We start from the raw sequence: 18,269 nt of genomic DNA on the forward strand, positions 1-18,269 counted from the left end.
CAGGATCTGACGAAGCCACAGGGCTTCCTTACTAGCTTCTACGGCACCACGATACTCTACTTCTGCTGAAGAAAGAGAAATGACACTTTGTTTCTTGCAAGACCATGTAATAGGTCCTAAACCAAGAGTGAACACATACCCTGCAGTAGACTTCTGATCATCTGGGTCACCAGCCCAATCAGAATCAGTGAAACCAACCAATAGAGGAGATGCTTCTGCACTGTAATGAATCCCAAACTGGACTGTACCTCGAACATAACGAAGTATTCTTTTAGATGCTTTCCAATGACTTTCATGTGGGTTTTGCATAAACCGAGCAATAAGGCCAACAACAAAGGAAAGGTCAGGACGAGTATGGGTCAGATACAAAAGTTTTCCTACAAGTTGACGGTATAAGGTAGCATCAACTTCAGGAGAAGTACAAGTGACTGAAAGTTTGGCTCCAGAATGAAAGGGAGAAGGGGCTGGTTTACAGTCTTCCATGTGAAAATGGTGTAGAAGATCATAGGCATACTTGGACTGGGAAAGGGAAATACCTTCCTTGGATTACAAGACTTGAAGACCAAGAAAATAATGCAAGTGTCCTAAGTCTGTCATTTCAAACTTCTTTTTAAGGCTGAACTTCACATGGTTTATAAGGTTGGGATCACTACCAGTGAGGATAAGATCATCAACATAAAGAACAAGAATGATAAGAGACTTGCCCATTTTCTTGGTGTAGAAGTATTGTCAGAATGACACCTAGAAAAGCCAGTTTCTAAAAGAAAGCTATCCATTTTGGCATACCAGGCCCAAGGAGCTTGCTTGAGACCATAAAGGGATTTCTTAAGCCGACATACAAGGCTGGAGTTTTTTTGTATAAAGCCAGTAGGTTGTTCCATATAGATTTCTTCATGCAAGTCCCCATGCAAGAAGGCAGATTTAACATCCATCTGATGGACTTCCCATTTGAAAGAGGCAACAAGGGAAAGAATAAGGTGGATAGAGTTCATTTGGAAACAGGGGAGAAGGTTTCAGTATAGTCAATGCCTTCAACTTGTGAAAAACCCTTAGCAACAAGACGAGCTTTATGTTTATCAACTTTCCCATCTGGTCCATACTTGGTTTTGTAAACCCATTTGCATCTAACAAGTTTTTGTCCCTTTGGTAGAGGAACAAGATCCCATGTATCATTTGCCAATAATGAACGATATTCTTCATTCATAGTTGTGTCCCAATCTGGATGGCCTGAAGCTTCTGCAAAGGTGTCAGGATCATAATTCACCGAAGCTTGAGCCAGTAAAGAAGAGGCTCTATCGCACTGAGAACGTGTACGTTGCTGATCTGTAGGATCACCGGCAAGAGCGCCTGCTGCATCCTGAGTAGCAAGGACCCATTTTGGGAGCTGAGGAGATGACGAAGGATCCTGAGAAGGTGGGGGAGGATTGTCATCCTTGCTTTCATCATCTGAAGAAGAAATATTTTCAAAAGTAGAAGAGATAGAGAGAGGTGGCACATCCGCCGAACTAGGCTTGTAGGGCGATATATTTCCAGCTTTACATCTCTTCTAATGATAAAATTTTTGGAGTTAAGTGGAATAAGTCTATATCCTTTGACATCTTCAGAATGTCCAACAAAAATACATTTTTCACTCTTAGGTTCTAAAGCTTTATGTTTCTCATCTGGAATATGGGCCCATGCTTCACTTCCAACACGAAAGTGACTTACAACTGGTTTAATTGAGCTCCATGCTTCTTCTGGAGTGATATTCTTTAAAACCTTAGTAGGAGTGTGATTTATTATAATAATAATAATAATAATATCTATTTTTAAGGTCATAGCCAAGCTAGCCACCAAATTGGTGTATGAGACCCCCTTCTTTGTGGGACAAGGGACCCACCTCCGCGCAGCGATTTGACTGCTAAGTCTACGAAAGCATACATACTCTACCCCCCTTTGGTTTTTGAACTTGTGACCTCTTAGGAGGAAAAAATGCTCTTAACCATTAGGCCCACTCAAGCTGTATGTAATTTGCACAGTTAATTGCTTCTGCCCAAAAATTAAGACTAAGTCCTTTAGATTGAAGCATACAATTAGCCATTTCCTTTAAGGTGTGATTCTTCCTTTCAGCTACACCATTTTTTTTTGGAGTATATGGAACAGTATGTTGCATTTGAATTCCATTCTCAGTGCAAAAGTTGATGAATTTGTTGTTAACATAGTCTCCGCCATTATCAGATCTTAGCTTAAGAATTTGATGTCCAGATTGTTTTTCAACAAAGGCCTTAAAGGCCAAAAATATGTTAAATACTTCACTCTTGAGTTTTAAGAAGTATACCCAAGTGCGTTTGGAGAAATCATCAATGAAAGTTAAGAAATACTTGTAGCTAGAGAATGAAACAACTGGAAGTGGACCACATAAATCACTATGCATAAGCTGTAAAGGGGCTGAGGCGTGCCAAGAGGCACATTTTTCAAAACTATCTCAATGATGTTTTCCGAGTACACATCCAGAACAAACACCATCTCTGCAAGATACCATTGGAAAACCTGTCACCATATTTTATTTACATAGATTCTGAAGGGAGCGATAGTTTAAGTGATCAAATCACTCATGCGAAAGTTTGCTCACTTCATCATTATGAGCAACAAATACCGAGGGAAGATTTGATGACCCAAAGTTGTTAAACTTATACAACCTTGTAGAATCATCAGTAATGCCAGTGGCTAAAATCTGTCTAGGATCTCTTAGGTCCTTAATTACAACATCGTGAGGTGAAAATTCAACGATTTTACCTTCACCTGAATGAGTTATCTAATATACAGATAGAAGGTTGCAGGATAAGGTTGGAACACATAATACATCATTAAATGGACCATTGTCTATATGAACAGTTCCAGTTCCTACAACACTAAGAGATTTATCATCACCAACATATATATTTTTGGTGTTACAATCATTTAAAGAAGAAAACATGGCTTTGTTTTTGGCCATGTGATAAGAAGCTCCAGAATCAATGAGCCACTCATGAGAATTAGAAGAAGAAGATACATTTAGTGCATATCCAGACCGAGATGTTTGACAACCACATGCAGAAAGTGCTATTCTTGAAGATGAAGTTGAAGTTTAAGAGTGCTCCAAATGGATGTTATGCTTCTTCATTGCTGCTTCCAAGGCTTCCATCTTCTTAAAGCATTTGGATTCTAAGTGGCAATCTCGATTACAAAAGTGGCAATGTCTATCAGTCTTCTTCCCTTTGTTTTTATTTTCCTTATCATTTTGTTGAAATTATTTTTCATTTTGAGGCTGAAATTGCTTAGGACTCTTGTTTGGTTTAGGACCATTCTTTTTAGGATACGACTTCGTAGGATTCTTTGAATTTGGTTGCTGCTGGGCGGCTAAGGCTTTCTTAAAAGAGTTTCCAAGATTAAGAAGACCAAGGTGTAAGATTTTTTCTTGTTCTCTTATTAAAGAATCACAGAAGGAATCAAAGGAAGGGGACTTGTAGGCTTGTCCTTGAGAAATGAAGGCTTTTCTTGTAGAATGGAAGGTGGAAACAAACACAGAGTAGGTTGGTCCCAACTTAGTAAGAATGGAATAGATAAGGTTACCATCTTCTTTCTTAACCTTAACACCTTCCAAGAGAAGTCTAAGGGTCTTGAACTTGGACATAAAATCTTCAATGGAAGGAAAATTATTGGGGTCCAATGTAAGCAACTCATTTTCGAGTTGATGGGCTCTAAGTTCCTTTTTAATTCCAAAAACTTTAGTGATATGTTTCATTGCTTCATTAGGAGTATCAAGTTCTGCGATATGGAATCTAAGGTCTAGAGAAATAGACATCCCTATCAACCCACGTGCTTGATCTTGCCTATTTTCCCATTTGGCTGCCTTATCTTCATCTTTCGGTTTGGTTTCTTGGCCTGAGGCTATTCGATAAAGACCTTTACTTTTAAGTAAATCCACAATGTAGGACCACCATTGGAAGTAGTTGGTGCTGTCAAGAATAAATTGGCATGGAATTTCCATTTTTAATAGAAACTGAAGTTGTATATGCTGAAAATAAGTGTTCCAATGGAAAGATCTCGAAAAAATAGGCTGATTCAAAAAAAAGGCTCTGAAAATGGCTTCCAGATGAAGAAGTTATGGCTTTTTGAAGAAAAGTTGTTGAAGATGCCGATGAAGTGCGGGAATGTGTGGAAATGAATGATAATGTTATATTAAAAAAAAATCTGCCCCCTTTCCAAACTTAATCTAATAAAGTAGCTTTGGACCAAGAAAGACTTGAACTCAAGACCTCTATTCTCATAAATTAGCTTTGGACCAAGTGAGCTACATTAAAAGGTTAGTAATTTTTGGAAAAGGGGTTTTTTTTTTTTGAAGTCGCTGAAGCTTTGAGCTGTGTGCTTACTTGAGAAAGCTCTTTTTACCCTACAAAACAAAAAACACAAAACCCAACACGGACATACAAGAAAAAAAAACAAACCTTACGGCTTGAAGTTAGCTTTAGCCGGAAACTATATATTTTCCTCAATGTTTCTGATTTTCCGAGATCACACTAAGGCGCGATGGAAAAGACCATACACATGAGAAAAATCCTTCCTCTCTGTTTCTGATTTGCCCAGATCGCACAGAGTCGGGGGGCAAAGAGCATATGCAGAAATGAAAGGTATAGATCCGGTAATAAGAAAAACAAAGAGCTAAATAAACCGAAATAAATAAAGAGAAAATAACTAGAGACTGCAAATAAACACTTTATACCTCCAGATCTTAAAAATACGTAGCTAGGGCTACCAGAAACCTTTTCGCATGAAACGAAAGGGGTTCCTCACTGGAACAGATGCTCCTAACACAATAGAGCAGTCCTCTCGGCTCGAAAGTAGTTAGAAACAGTAGATCTGGGAAATGGCAGTCAGATGTAGTTCTACCAGCTTCAGATTTGGATCACCAACGGATGCGGCCTTCAAATAGCTTTGATACCATGTAGGAATTTACAGGGTAAGTTCCTCAGATAAAACACCAAAGGACACCGCTCACAACAGATCACAGATCAATACACTAGTATTGTTGACGTGGTTAAAACCCTCAAAGAAGGAAACAGTCCATGGCCTGAGCCAACGCGGCCACTTCAGGCAATTTATTAATAAAATAATGAAAATTTACATAAGCTCCTCTCATGAACGGTTACCCTACAAATGACCCTCCATTCTCTTTAAATAGAGATCATGGACCAATCAGGTGTTAAGCCACGGATCAAGTGTCGGTAATACCAAGGAGAGAATGAACCATCAGATCACTACATATCGTGACCGTCGGATTGTAAGTTACAAAAGTACATAGTAAAGAAACACACTTTACCTAACTCTACACTAGACCAAGTTATACTTAACTATTTCCTATGTGTTAGAATATTCTAACATATTGTCCATGAAGCTTTATATTTACAACTCTTTACATTATTTACATATACATATATACATTTTCCTCAACCAACAAATAAAAATAGAGAAGTTATCTTCATGGAATCAACCATTTCCCAAGTCACTTCCTTGGGCCCATTGCCTCCACTGCACTTTGACTTGCTCTATAGCTTGATTCTAGAGCGTGAGACTCCTCCAGTCTAGAATGCATAGTGGATCTGTCTGAAACTCCACCTCTAGTTCCACCTATAGCACGTACCAATCAATGCCATGATTAGAATCATGTACATATTTTAAGCAAAGAAACATAGAAAACATTATGGATTTGAACTAATGGAGGTAAGGCTAGCCTATAGCCCACTAGTCCTATCCTCTCAAGTATCTCAAAAGACCCACAAAACTGTGGTGCCCTCAAAAGACCCACAAAATTGTGTTGCCAACTTGACATATGACCCAATCTTTAAGGAACTTTTCTTGGGTCTAAATCTCAAGTAAACATGTTCCCCAACATGGAACTCTTTATGCACTCTATGCTAATCTGCATAACTCTTATAGTCGTCCCTTTCTATATATTCCTAGTTTAATGTGTGAGTTGAAAAGCTAAAAGGCCTCTTTGAATTTGCATTACCTTTGAAATGATTGGGAAGGTCCTTGTTGGGTTATGCCCTCCATCACTTCATGTGGAAAAAACATCTAATCTTATAATCACCGGAAAGTTGTAAGGTCACATGGATCCCTTGAAACCCATTATACAAAGTTATAGAGACCCTAGAAAAAATCCTACGAAAGATTGACTAAGTACCTGATAATTTCCACAAGTTCACATGTAATGTAAGGAAAAGATTTAATGCCTAACCTAATACACTGCGCATAAAGACACACAACACCGATTTAATGCACGCACCCATTCTCCCACTTGGAACACAAAGATACAAGAAAAAACCCACTTGTAATCTTCTTTGTGCTAAATTTATAGAAAACATAGATAATGAATTCTTAGATATCAATAAATACTTAAGCATACTTGTGGTGGAGCTACTTTGTGCACTATGATTACAAATTCCAACGACCATAAATTTGCAAAGAAGAAATCAATTCAAATTGTACTTCATGCATTAATTAATTGACTCAATGGTTTGATAGGGGGATTATCGATTTAATTTAATTCACTAACCATCTCACATTGAACCAACCATTGTGTGACGAAAACAATAAACGTTTTTCATTAATAAAAAACTGAATATCAAATTTGAGTTTGAGGGGCTATTTAAATCACTATACAACTTTGATGAAATATGAAACTCAGGAGCCGAAAATCCAGTTTTGAGGTTATTTAAGATTTGACTATACACTGTACCATGCTACGTGTAGTTATGAAGTTTTTTAATTTTATTATTATTTTTAAATTAATATTTTTTCCTAAATAAACATATTTAAAAAATATAAAATTGCGAAATCAATATTTACCACCAATTAAAAATAAAGATTTTGTTTATAAAAAAGGTTGAAAAAAGATGGTTTAAAAAAAATTATTTAATATAAATTTATGAAAAATATTATAAAAAATTTATAATATGGTTTGATTTTAATAAAAGTTAAAGCTTTTTGACAAAATAAAAAACAATATGAACTACATGTATAAAAAAAGATTGGTAAAATTAGAAGCTCAAGTTGCTCATATCTCAATATAACCCTCGTAATAACAACTCTAGCAAACAAGTTTAGACCTTGTAGTTCTAATTCAAAAAACCAAACCACTAGAAAAATCGAGGGAAAAATAAGACCCGAAAAAAAATCCCCAAAAAACCCACCAAATTCCATTATTTGAAACGTAAATTTACTTATCTCAAATGTGAGAGAAAGCAGGCATCAGCTCACACCACATGAGATCGTAATGTCATGAATTATGAACCGTGCTCAATATCTCGCTATCCTTACTTCTATCTCTAAAACCCCAAACTGGCACCCATGATGGTATTTGTGATGCTAAAACCCCAAACGCTATTCAATTCAGTCAGCCTTTGCAGAGTCAACCAGTTATAGGAAAGCATCTGTGATAAAAGAATACATCCCACGAGATTGCCATTGGCATTGCAGGACGAGGATCCTCTGCTTCATCCACCAAGTGAGTTGATCTTGATGCCATTTTTCATAACTTCTTTTGCATTTGTGATCTGCTCTGGACATCAATAATAGTTTAGTATAGATTGTAGAGTGTTTGCATCTCTTTGTTTCTAGTTTTTGTTTACAGAAATAATCCCTTTTTTGGCCCCACGGGGGATCCAAGCTATCGAGAAGCCATCCAGTTTTTGGCCCTAGGGGACGACTAGCTCGGGGATTGTCAGGTAAATCTTATACAGGAATTTCATGAGAGTCAAACTTGGACTAGTGGTAAACTTCGACCTATTTAATACTAAACCACTGCCGAATTGAGAGTTTATAATGTCTACATTGGAAGCGATTTTGAAGAGGGGACCCCATCAGAATGATGGTGCCGGCAGGGCAAGCCAGAATGGCGCCCCCTGTTGGGCCTGCGGCCAGGTCACTACCGCCCAAACCTTGTGACATTCTACAAAGAGTTCAATGCCCGTAGTCAACACTACAAGCCCGAGACACCCCGTACTCCTCACTGCTTACAAAGATAGTGACTTTCAATTCATAGTCAAGATCCCCTCGGTCACATGGTATTTGAAAAAGGATGCAGGAATTGAGTCAGGCAGCGGTAAGCCTGGTCACCAGGTTGTAGCCACACTAAGCCTCAAACACATCTATGAAATTGCAAAGGTCAAACAATTTGATCCTTATTGTCAGTATATGCCGCTGGAATCAATCTGCAAGTCGATAATTAGTACAACCAGGACTATGGGGATTAAGGTCAAGAAAGAGTTAGGTTAATTGATTCCTCAGTTTGTTACTTCAAGATTAGTGGTGGAGTTGCAATACCATTTTTGGGTTTTTGATGCGGGATAATGTGATTGTTATGCCCCTGCCAAAGCTCAAAAACTGATACTCAGAGGGCTTAATAGATGAATCCAGATGTTTTGACTGTTTGTCTCATTGAATACATGTTTTTTTAGTGATTATTGAAGTGGCATATGTTATCGAGGACATTTGTATTTTAGCAAATAACACTGTGACTGTTATTAAGAACGTTTCAGTTCCCCATTGTGATGCAATTTTAGGCAGCTACATTGAGTAAAACTTTGATTGCATACACATTTGTGTGCAAAGTGGATTTATATCGTAGCTAGAATTTCATTCATATTTAATGAGACCAATAAACTTAAATTATAGATCTAGTGGTATAAATCTTAATCAGTAACTTCATACATAAATCCTGTATTTAGTATTTACCTTTCTATTAAAACATTTTGAAACACATAAACTAAACATGAAGACAATAGAGGCAAGAAGTTGTAGATTCCCGTGTTGTCTGTCTTTTAGCTTCTAGAACATCATATGTTTTATTGCCAATTTCTGCTAAATTTAAAATTGACATACTGATCTGAGAAGAGGGTTTGCAATGCTAATAACCTCTTCTTCAGTCCATGTTGGCACACTCGAGTCTTGTTAAAGGACCAACTATTTCTTGTGCAAAATTCGAAGCAGACGACAACATACAACATGTTTTGTCTGAATCAAAACAACTTCTAGAAGTGTTATGACATTAATCCAACACTATGTTTATAAACCGGTTCATACTAATGGACACAGGATGTGTAAAATGTATTCTTTAACAAAATTTTTCTTTGTCGGCTGGTTTAAAGCTTACAACCTTACTCCTATCTTGAAGAAAGGGTACTTGCTTCCCTTTCACTTCATAGGTATATGAAAACCCAGTTTTGTAAGCACCCATAACCATGAATATTATACCAACTCCCTATGGTTAGTGCATCAATAATGTAAGTGTAACACTCATCCATGTGGCAGTCATAAGGCATTTAGGTAAGGTTTTACTAACACTGGCATCCCAGACCATTAAGATCTATCCATGGCCTCAAAATGATGTATTTCCTTTACTCAATAGAACACTCATCATTTCTCTCCCCCAATCATCAAATTTTTTCTCTTCATTCTGAATGAGAAATCAATCAACAAGTCACCATTTTAAATGCTAGAAAGAAAAATTAGTCAACAAAGTTAAGCTATTTATAATAGAAAAATGCAGCTGATCAATGATTCATTTAAATTGGGCTATTGAGGAAGCATGTTGAAAATTCAAAGTTTTATTTATTATGCAGTTGTGCAACCTAGAACGACTTATAACTCTATGTTGATCGATAGCACAAAGTTATTGCAAAAACAAACATTTTTATAAATATCAAAACCCATCAATTTATTCAAAATGAAATTGATGTTAAACTAAGGGACATTTTTGTGTGAATGTACTCAAAAACGTTTTCTCAGGTTACATTGTTTGGGAAAATGCTTGAGTATCTCCCCTCATTTTAGGGGTGTTACTCTAGGTAAATGCTAGAATCTTTGGGGCTTAAGGCTAAATAATTACAAGGTTTGAAACCAAGTCGGGAAGATAACAATATTCCTCCCAATCATCTGAGCTAGATCCAATTAACTATTGAAGAAATAACTTACGAATTAACTTTTTGTTATCAAATAACACTAATATGTGATGACCATATTTATCTCTTCACATTATTTTCTAAAGACTCCTATTTTTCCATTAAAGAACCTATAAAATCATGTTCAAAGCCAACTTTTGTAAGCAGCCAAGCTTCTAATAGGTTTATAGCAAGATATGGTTTCCTCCCAAAATCAAAAGAGCTTCTACAGATTGCACTTGCGCCTTTCCATTTGATTCAGAATGCAGTGTAGCCATAATGGCTTCGAGTGGATCTTCTCTATATAAAATTTATGGTCGAGGTTGTACCTGTAGTCAATTTCGTATTTCTCAGGGAAGACAAACATTGATGTGCTTCATAATAAATATTGGCAACATGTTTTCCATGTGTTTTTGTAACATTGATGTGGCATATGTCAGCCAAAGATGTTTTTTTTTTTTTCTCGGTAAAGACTAATTCTATTAAGTAAAAAATATAGTACAATCAGGAGAAGCAAGAGACCGGCAACCGGAAATGATGTATCCATCAACCTCGGTTCCGGTGAAAAGAATCAAACTAAGGGCAACAACAGATAACTTGTAATCCCATACATACTAACTGACCTTTATCCCATAGAGGTAGGAGCTACAACACATTGTTTTTTCCCTTTCTTTTTGTTGACTTTTGTGCAGCCATCCTGGGGAGGATGAGCTAAGACAACTTGAAGACTGGGAAACTCTGTACTCGGAAATTCCTTTTCTGATTCAGAGGAGGTCAGCCAAAGATGTTACTTAACATACTAATAATTATAAGGTTGATGTATTATTATTAAAAAAATCATCAAATTATTGAAAATGCAATTTTTTTGGCAGTGTAAAAACTTTAGGAAAAGTTTGCATTTTAATGGATTTGATGCTTTTTGGTGATTAATAGATCTAGGGTTAACATGGATCTAAACTGGTAGAGAAAATAAAAAGCATATATTTCAATGTTAAGAGTCATAACTGCCAGAGCATCCCTCTATACCAGCGGGGATGCAGCCATGGATTGCTGCTCAAACAATATTGTTTAGAGGCAGATAAGTAGAATATGGATAGGATTCAGAGGCCTTTCCTTTTGCAATTCACTCAACACATTACTGATCAAAGCCATTCTATTAAGGGAATGGAAAAACCAGAGTAAATTAAATTCAGCTTGAATCCATCAAATAAGATAGACTTCTTTGACTAAGACTAATTCTATCCTAGCTTTAACTCATGGAATGCAAATTTGGCAGCTATGAAAAATAATGTGCAGCATGCACCGAACATGGCTACTAGAAATTACTAATTAGAGTATTTAAACGTTTTTAAAACCCACGATGGAAAAATCATATAAAAGGTGATGGCTCTAGGATAAACCCACGTGTGTGTCCTGTTTGCCTCAATGAGTTGATATGAGAAGAAATGCTGAGATGCATTTGGCTTAGATACCAGTAACAGTCATACCTATTTAAATGAAGCATCTCTTTTAGGAAGATAATTGCAACAGTTCTGGATATGCCTTGGTTATAGTGTAACGACTCGACAACATAAGTTTTTTCACTGTTCATTTTTCACACATGAAAATTTATATCCAAGGGAAGCTTAGGTTATGTCTTTCACTAGCATATGCCTTCCTACATCTTCTATTTGCATGCATGTTACAGGACAAAGTAGATTATGCATTCCTCTTCTTTTGGAGGTTTCTAAATAGTGTGGGAAAAGCCCCGAAAAAATTGCGATTTATTCCTAAAATCTCGATTTTTTAAGGCAAAACGATTAAATCGTGCGACTTTTGGCGATGCGATTTATTCCTAAAATCTCGATTTTTTAAGGCAAAACGATTAAATCGTGCGACTTTTGGCGACTTTTTCGTAAACGAAAAAATCGCGATTTTATTGAGTCGATCCAAAAAGTCGGCCTTCCTTCTGAACGCGTGGATAAAATGCCGCAAAGGTTCATTTCACTTCTGAACGCGTGGATAAAATGCCGCAAAGGTTCATTTCGCTTCATTTTCGCTGTGTATTTTGGCTTTTTGGCATTCAGCGCTGTGGAAGATCGAGATACAAGGGTTTCCGACGTTCCGTTTGCCATTGCGTTAAGAGGAGCCCGCAGGGTATGTTTCAGTCTTCAGATTTCTAATTAATCCGAGATACCTGTAGGCTGTTAAATATTTCTTAAACCTTTCAAGTTTCAGCGGATTGTATCATTGTAAATTTGTAATATCATATATGTAATATGTATAATATATAATATATATGGCTATGCGGGCAGCGGAACATAGCCATTATCCATATATGGATTCTACATATATGTGGCTGACCACTGTAATGTTCCATGCTTAAGTGTTCGGTGGGTCTAAAAATTACAGTTGTGGCATATCAAGCCTTCCAAATCTCTTATCTGAAGAAAACCTAATAAGTTTTGCAGACCTTGTTTGGAATCATACAAAACTGAAGGTATATGTTATTATCCATATATGTATAATATGTATTTACTATTATGTATAAAATTTAGATTATAATATATGTATTATGTATAATATGTAAAGTTTAAACAGTAATATGTATTATAAATTTATAATCTACGCAATTGTGGTTTGTCGCCTTCAAACTCAGACAGAAACTTATATGAGTCTAAACCAGTCGTGGTAACAATAATTCGGAATTCCACACTAAATGATAGAACTGAACTCAATCGACTACAAGTAATTGACACCTATGTTATAATTATGTATAATATATAAAACATATATGTCCTTGCTGCTCCAAAACTCTGTCCAAAAGGGATAGTCAAAAGGGCAGTCTCAAGAGTCAAAACCAACACTCACTGCCAGTGAATCTACACAGTACACAGTCACACTGCACAGAGCCTAAAAATCTGTGGGCTGTAGCATATAATTTATTAATTTCATAATCATAAATGATAAAAGTTTTATCATAAAACAGTGACATGTCACATAATCATAAATGATAAAACAGTGACCTTATAATCACTGTATATTGACTTGATAAGGGCAGTGTTCATGTGATGATAGCTGCAGTGTTCATGTAACTTCAAAATAGCTACTATGTACTGTAAATTTGTAATTTAAATTTTAAATTTACTAATTTGTTTCTAAATTCTGAGTGCAATACAAATTATATTTTGCTGATTTGAAGGCTGAAGCAATTTAATTTGTTTCAATTTTTTTTTGTGCCTAGGTTTAAATTCAAGTTCAAAGTTTAAAACAAAATGCCAAGGATTTTGGACGCTATGTGGGAGTTTGGTGAACCTGATACTACACCCGAAACTGGGGGGGTCAATAGAATGTATTTGACTTGCAAGTTGTGTGGCAAGCATATGTCAGGAGGTATCAACAGATTAAAATTCCATTTGGGGCAAATTCCGGGGCAAAATGTTGAACTTTGCACAAATACAACTCCAAAAATCATCCGACGGGCCATTCAATCATTGATGGATAAAGAGGACGGAAAGGACACCAGGGCAGCACTAAAAAACCAACTTGTAGGGGGCTCAAGAGTGGGGGGAATTGAGAGTGGCAGTGCTTCTTCAGCAACATCACCTTCCTCACCCATAGGTCCCAGCCCCTCATCTATCTCATCTTTTTTTGTTCCTAGAACAACAGCTGGTTCACAACCTGGGATCAAATCAGCAATGAAAAAAAAGGAAAAGGCAGAAGCTGACAGGTTGGTCAGTAAGTGTCTTCTATGGAGTGATGTTCCTTTCAACATTGCCAAGACAAACCCATTCTATCAGCGTATGTTTGATGCTGTCGCTGTCGTTGGCCCGGGGTACAAAGCCCCCACCTTTGCAGAATTGAGAGGGCCTCTTCTTCAAGATGAAAAGACTGATTGCACTGCTAGATTGGCGGAGTTTAGGGCATCATGGGAACAAACTGGATGCACAGTCATGTCAGATGGTTGGACTGACCAGAAGGGTAGGACCCTTCTTAACTTTTTGGTTAGTTGTCCCAAGGGGACAATGTTTATGAAATCTGTTGATGCATCTGCACACATTAAAGATGCACGTACATTATGTGAGTTGTTGGACATCTTCATTCAGGAAGTAGGCCCAAGCAATGTTGTCCAAGTTGTAACGGACAACGCTGCAAATTATGTTGCAGCTGGCAAGATGCTTATGGAGAGGTATCCTAACTTGTTTTGGACACCTTGTGCTGCGCTTTGCATTGACTTGATGTTGGAGGATATAGGTAAGATTCCTATTGTGAGGGATATTGTTGAATCATCCAAGAGCATAACAAAATTTATATATAATCATGCATCTGTGCTTAGCTTGATGAGAAGATTCACCAACAACAAAGAGTTGGTGCGTCCTGCCATTACACGATTTGCCACTACTTTCATATCTCTTCAGTCTCTGTTGAATTCTATGTGGGATGTGAAGAGCATGTTTCTCTCAGCGGATTGGCGTTCTTTATCTATTAGTCGCAAACCAGAGGGAGAGGGCATATGCAGACTAGTTTCATATGATCAGAGCTTTTGGGCAGGAGTAGAGGAGGTGTGTGCCATTTCAGAACCTTTGGTAAGGGTTCTTCGGTTGGTTGATGGAGACAAGCCTGCAATGGGCTACTTGTATGAGGCCATGGATAGGGCCAAAGAAGCCATTCGTGCTTATTATGCAGATAAGGGAGACAAGGGGTTAGAGAAACAACAGGTCATATGGAGAGTGATTGATCAGCGATGGAACAATACCCTCCATCGCCCCATTCATGCTGCAGGTATCTACCTCAACCCTGCATTTTCTTACGCCTGTGGTTTCAGATTTGATGCCGAGGTGATGGATGGATTCTTCACTTGTGTCGAGAGGATGGTGTCATCTGAGCAAGAACGTGAAGAGATTTCTAAAGAAATGGAGGTCTATAGGATGGGAGGTGGCACATTTGGTTTTAACATGGCTATTAAGAATAGGACGACCAAAATGCCAGGTAAGCTTCAGTTTGTTTCAAACTTTCAAGTTTAGAATTTCAATGTTTTTTTTTATGTTTCTCATTTTTCTTTTAACTTGTAGATGCTTGGTGGACAAGCTATGGTGCCAGAGTACCCCATCTCCAAAAGCTTGCCATTCGAGTGCTCAGCCAAACATGCAGTTCCTCTGGGTGTGAGCGCAACTGGAGTGTATTTGACAAAATACACAGCAAAAGGCGCAACAGGTAAAAAGATTTCAAAGTAAATTTTTTGAATTCATTTGATTAATTTTAATATTTAAATTTTCTAGGTACTAATTTACAATATATGACCCTAATACAGATTGGAGTCCCAACGCCTCAATGACATGGTCTACTTCTACTACAATCTTCGATTGTGGGTGAGACAGCTTCAGAAACCTATTGATGTGGAAGCCATCTCATTGGACAATATTGATACCACCTCTTCATGGAGAGTCGAGACTGAGAGGCCGATCATGAACTCGATCCCGGATTGGTTAGGTGTGGATCTAGAGGATGTTGCATTTGCAGGGGAGGGAGAGCCAGAGGTAGAGGACGAGGAGCAACATCAGGGTCAGGAGGCACTAGCAGAGCTAGATGAGGATGATGAGGAGGAGGTGACACCATCTAGGATGGGCAGCAACAGCAGTAGCATAGGACAGAGGCCACCTCTTCCATTGGCTTCTAGAGGACGACTAAGTCCATTTGATTTTGTATCCCCAGGGGCAGGGCCTTCTTCCTCTAGAGGAAAAGGCAAAGCCATTCCCTATTCCGTAAAAGGGGAAGAGGATCTCAGTGACTGATTACTTGATGACTTTTAGATGACTCATGATATACATTTATTATATTTTTTGTTGATATTTTGACTCTTGAGAGTTGAGACTCAGACAGAACTCAAAATTTAGGAGTTGATTCACTATTTTGATATGTGATGTAGCACTAGACTTCATATACATATTATATATTAGCTTTCTTTACATGTTTATGTGGAAATGCATTTATTTGATGTTGTGGATACTCTAGATGTTAAAAAAAATAAAAAAAAAAGAATAATTTTGTGTTTTTTTTTTTTTAATTTTGCCGACTTTTTCAAAAAACTCCCGACTTTGCTGAGTTTTTCAACTTTTGGACCCTTGCCGAATTAATCCCGACTTCGACTTTTTCCACATTGCCAAATACCATTGTGTAAAAGAAATGGAATACCTTCTACTATTCTAGAGATATGACTTTCTTTGCTTTTTCTATATTTTAGTGTGAAAAAAGAACAGTTAATAACTGGTCTAGTGAATATTGAGGTGTACATAGTTAATAACTGTTCTAGTGAATATTGAGGTTATCTTCTTCTCGAGGTGTATATTGAATAGGTTTTTTGTGGTCTATGTTGGAAGTGACATCTGGAACTCTAACAAGAAGTGTATCATGTCAATAGAAACCGATTGTGAAGATGGAAGTTTCAAAATGTATACTGAAACTATTGCTTGGAGAAAAGTGCCATTTTTAGTATGTGCTTAATACTTTCAGAGTCCTAGTCTGCCTTAAGTATTATCGTCAACTGTTGAGCTTCACTGTGGTCAAGTTTGTCATTCAACATAGGCTTCTTCAACTGTTGAACCTCACTTAAATGAAGAAATACCTTTCTATTGTGCCCTTTTTGTAATCTGGATTTATTTCTTGTTTGGTGTCTCTAGCATTATTGTCATGTTTAGCTATATCGAGCATTCGCACTTGCTCTTCTATATGGTTTGGGAAAAGGTTTATGCTACAGTAAATGCTCTTTAGCTTTGTTGTGATAGTTCTTGTGCTGGCCTTGTTCTTCAGTCAACGAAACTAAAGGAAACCAATTCGTATGAGTGTTATTTTGTATCCGTTCCACTTGTCACAACTTGGTACCGTGTATGTACTTGACAGTATCTTTTCACAATCCAAAGTGGGTGTAACACCTTATATCTGATTAAGTTGTGAATTCCTGATGGAGGGACTAACTAACTAATTCTTGCCATATTCTTTTGTTTTTATTGATGCATTGTTGGGGTTGCATCAATACTTGGAAGATATTTATGATAACTTGCTCGGTTGTGGGTACCTTTTGTATAACTGCAATACATAGGTGGGAAAGTGTCTCCATCGATCTTCTAATTCAGTAGTTGCTTGAGTTCGTGTCTACAGTTTGTCAGAATTTTTGGCTGTCATCTTCAGCTAGCTTGAATATTTGAACATAAAAACAATGTTTTTAAGTCTTCCAGTCCAATCCCAGTGTTTTTCACTTGCTCTGATTGTGAAATTATGGCCCATTCAATGATCGATATGTGATATTCATTTTGATGGAATGTACTTGGAAGTTGGTACAAAGTTCCATTTCAATGCCGTCTTCTGGAAACAATGGTCTTGTGACTTTAAATGAACTATTAAATATGCATGAATCCTTGAGTACTTTTGGTGAAGTTACATTCCTATATCATCAAAGACAGATCAAGTATAAGGGATTTTCTTATTATAATGTAAATCTAGTATAATGACGAGATCCAATTCATTTTTTTTTCTTCATAGGATCAAAGCTACCACAAACTAGTGATATTTTCTGTGTAGGCAATAGTTGCATAACTAGCATTAAGGGTAGTTCAGTTGATTGGATAATCCACCCAAGTCATTTTTCCAATGGAGAGGCCATTGGTCATAGGGTCAAATCTAGTTGAGGCTTTCGAGGTTACCAGACAGTGTCGTTGCTGGCAGTCGAGCGGCCCTCCATCCCGATATTCTTTGAAAAGGAGGAAATCCCACAAGGTTGCGTATCTGAGGTCGTTGTCAACAGTATGCTTGGAGAGTGTTAGGACAAGGATAAGATTACTTCAGCCTTCCTATTTAGCAAGTTGAAATTATTGCAATAATTGTACCTTACTCTGTAATATCGACGAGTTATTTTTCTATTTCTTGTCTTTAGAACAAAGCCCACTGTGGTTTGTATCTTGCTTTTTTTCTGAAATTGAAAATTGACTTTTCAGGACTGCCTACAAAATTTGAATACCCTTCCAAATCCCTGGTTTTAACTTACTTGAACCTTTCTTAGCTAGAAACCAAAACATTGAAGTATTTTGGTGGTTTCATGGGAATTGCTATCTTTAAAAGATGACCTTCATGTGGCTTGTCACAAAGCTTATTTTAGGTTGGAATTTTTTTTTGGCGTGGTTAATGCTTGAGCGAATGCTTGAGCGACTCACCTGACTTACTTGCATTTGTGACATCTATCTGAGCACCACTTTAATTTGAACGCCAAGATGTTCTACCATTTTATTTTTTATTTTTTTGGAATATTTCAGTGCTCCTACTAATACGTTAATTATATAT

The 18,269-nt window shown here is 37.2% G+C and overlaps 1 protein-coding gene and 1 pseudogene across 2 annotated transcripts; both read left to right on the top strand.

Moving 5' to 3' along the window:
* The first annotated feature begins 7,276 nt into the window (after positions 1-7,276).
* Positions 7,277-15,910, top strand: LOC149247031 (uncharacterized). 2 transcript variants are annotated; one of them, XM_089458104.1, is made up of 4 exons: positions 7,277-7,525; positions 13,183-14,927; positions 15,011-15,152; positions 15,250-15,910. In XM_089458104.1, the coding sequence occupies exons 2-4, from the start codon at positions 13,214-13,216 to the stop codon at positions 15,728-15,730; spliced, it is 2,337 nt and encodes a 778-aa protein (XP_089314230.1). In that variant the 5' UTR covers positions 7,277-7,525; positions 13,183-13,213; the 3' UTR covers positions 15,731-15,910. The 2 variants fall into 2 exon arrangements, with proteins under 2 accessions (XP_089314230.1, XP_089314229.1); XM_089458103.1 differs by lacking the exon at positions 7,277-7,525 and adding an exon at positions 11,960-12,095.
* LOC149247032 (large ribosomal subunit protein uL11m pseudogene) lies at positions 7,532-8,446 on the top strand (annotated as a pseudogene).
* Positions 15,911-18,269: the final 2,359 nt, after the last annotated feature.

The sequence above is a fragment of the Pinus tabuliformis genome, chromosome 7 (genome assembly GCF_031772625.1).
Source record: "Pinus tabuliformis cultivar Carrire ecotype Pingquan chromosome 7, CPIR1, whole genome shotgun sequence".
Classification (NCBI taxonomy): Eukaryota; Viridiplantae; Streptophyta; class Pinopsida; order Pinales; family Pinaceae; genus Pinus; species Pinus tabuliformis.

Coding starts and splice junctions, on each gene's coding strand:
- LOC149247031 (XM_089458104.1), top strand. CDS start 13,214: ATGCCAAGGATTTTGGACGCTATGTGGGAGTTTGGTGAACCTGATACT. Junction 14,928..15,010: donor TAGGACGACCAAAATGCCAG/GTAAGCTTCAGT, acceptor TTTAACTTGTAG/ATGCTTGGTGGACAAGCTAT. Junction 15,153..15,249: donor CACAGCAAAAGGCGCAACAG/GTAAAAAGATTT, acceptor ACCCTAATACAG/ATTGGAGTCCCAACGCCTCA.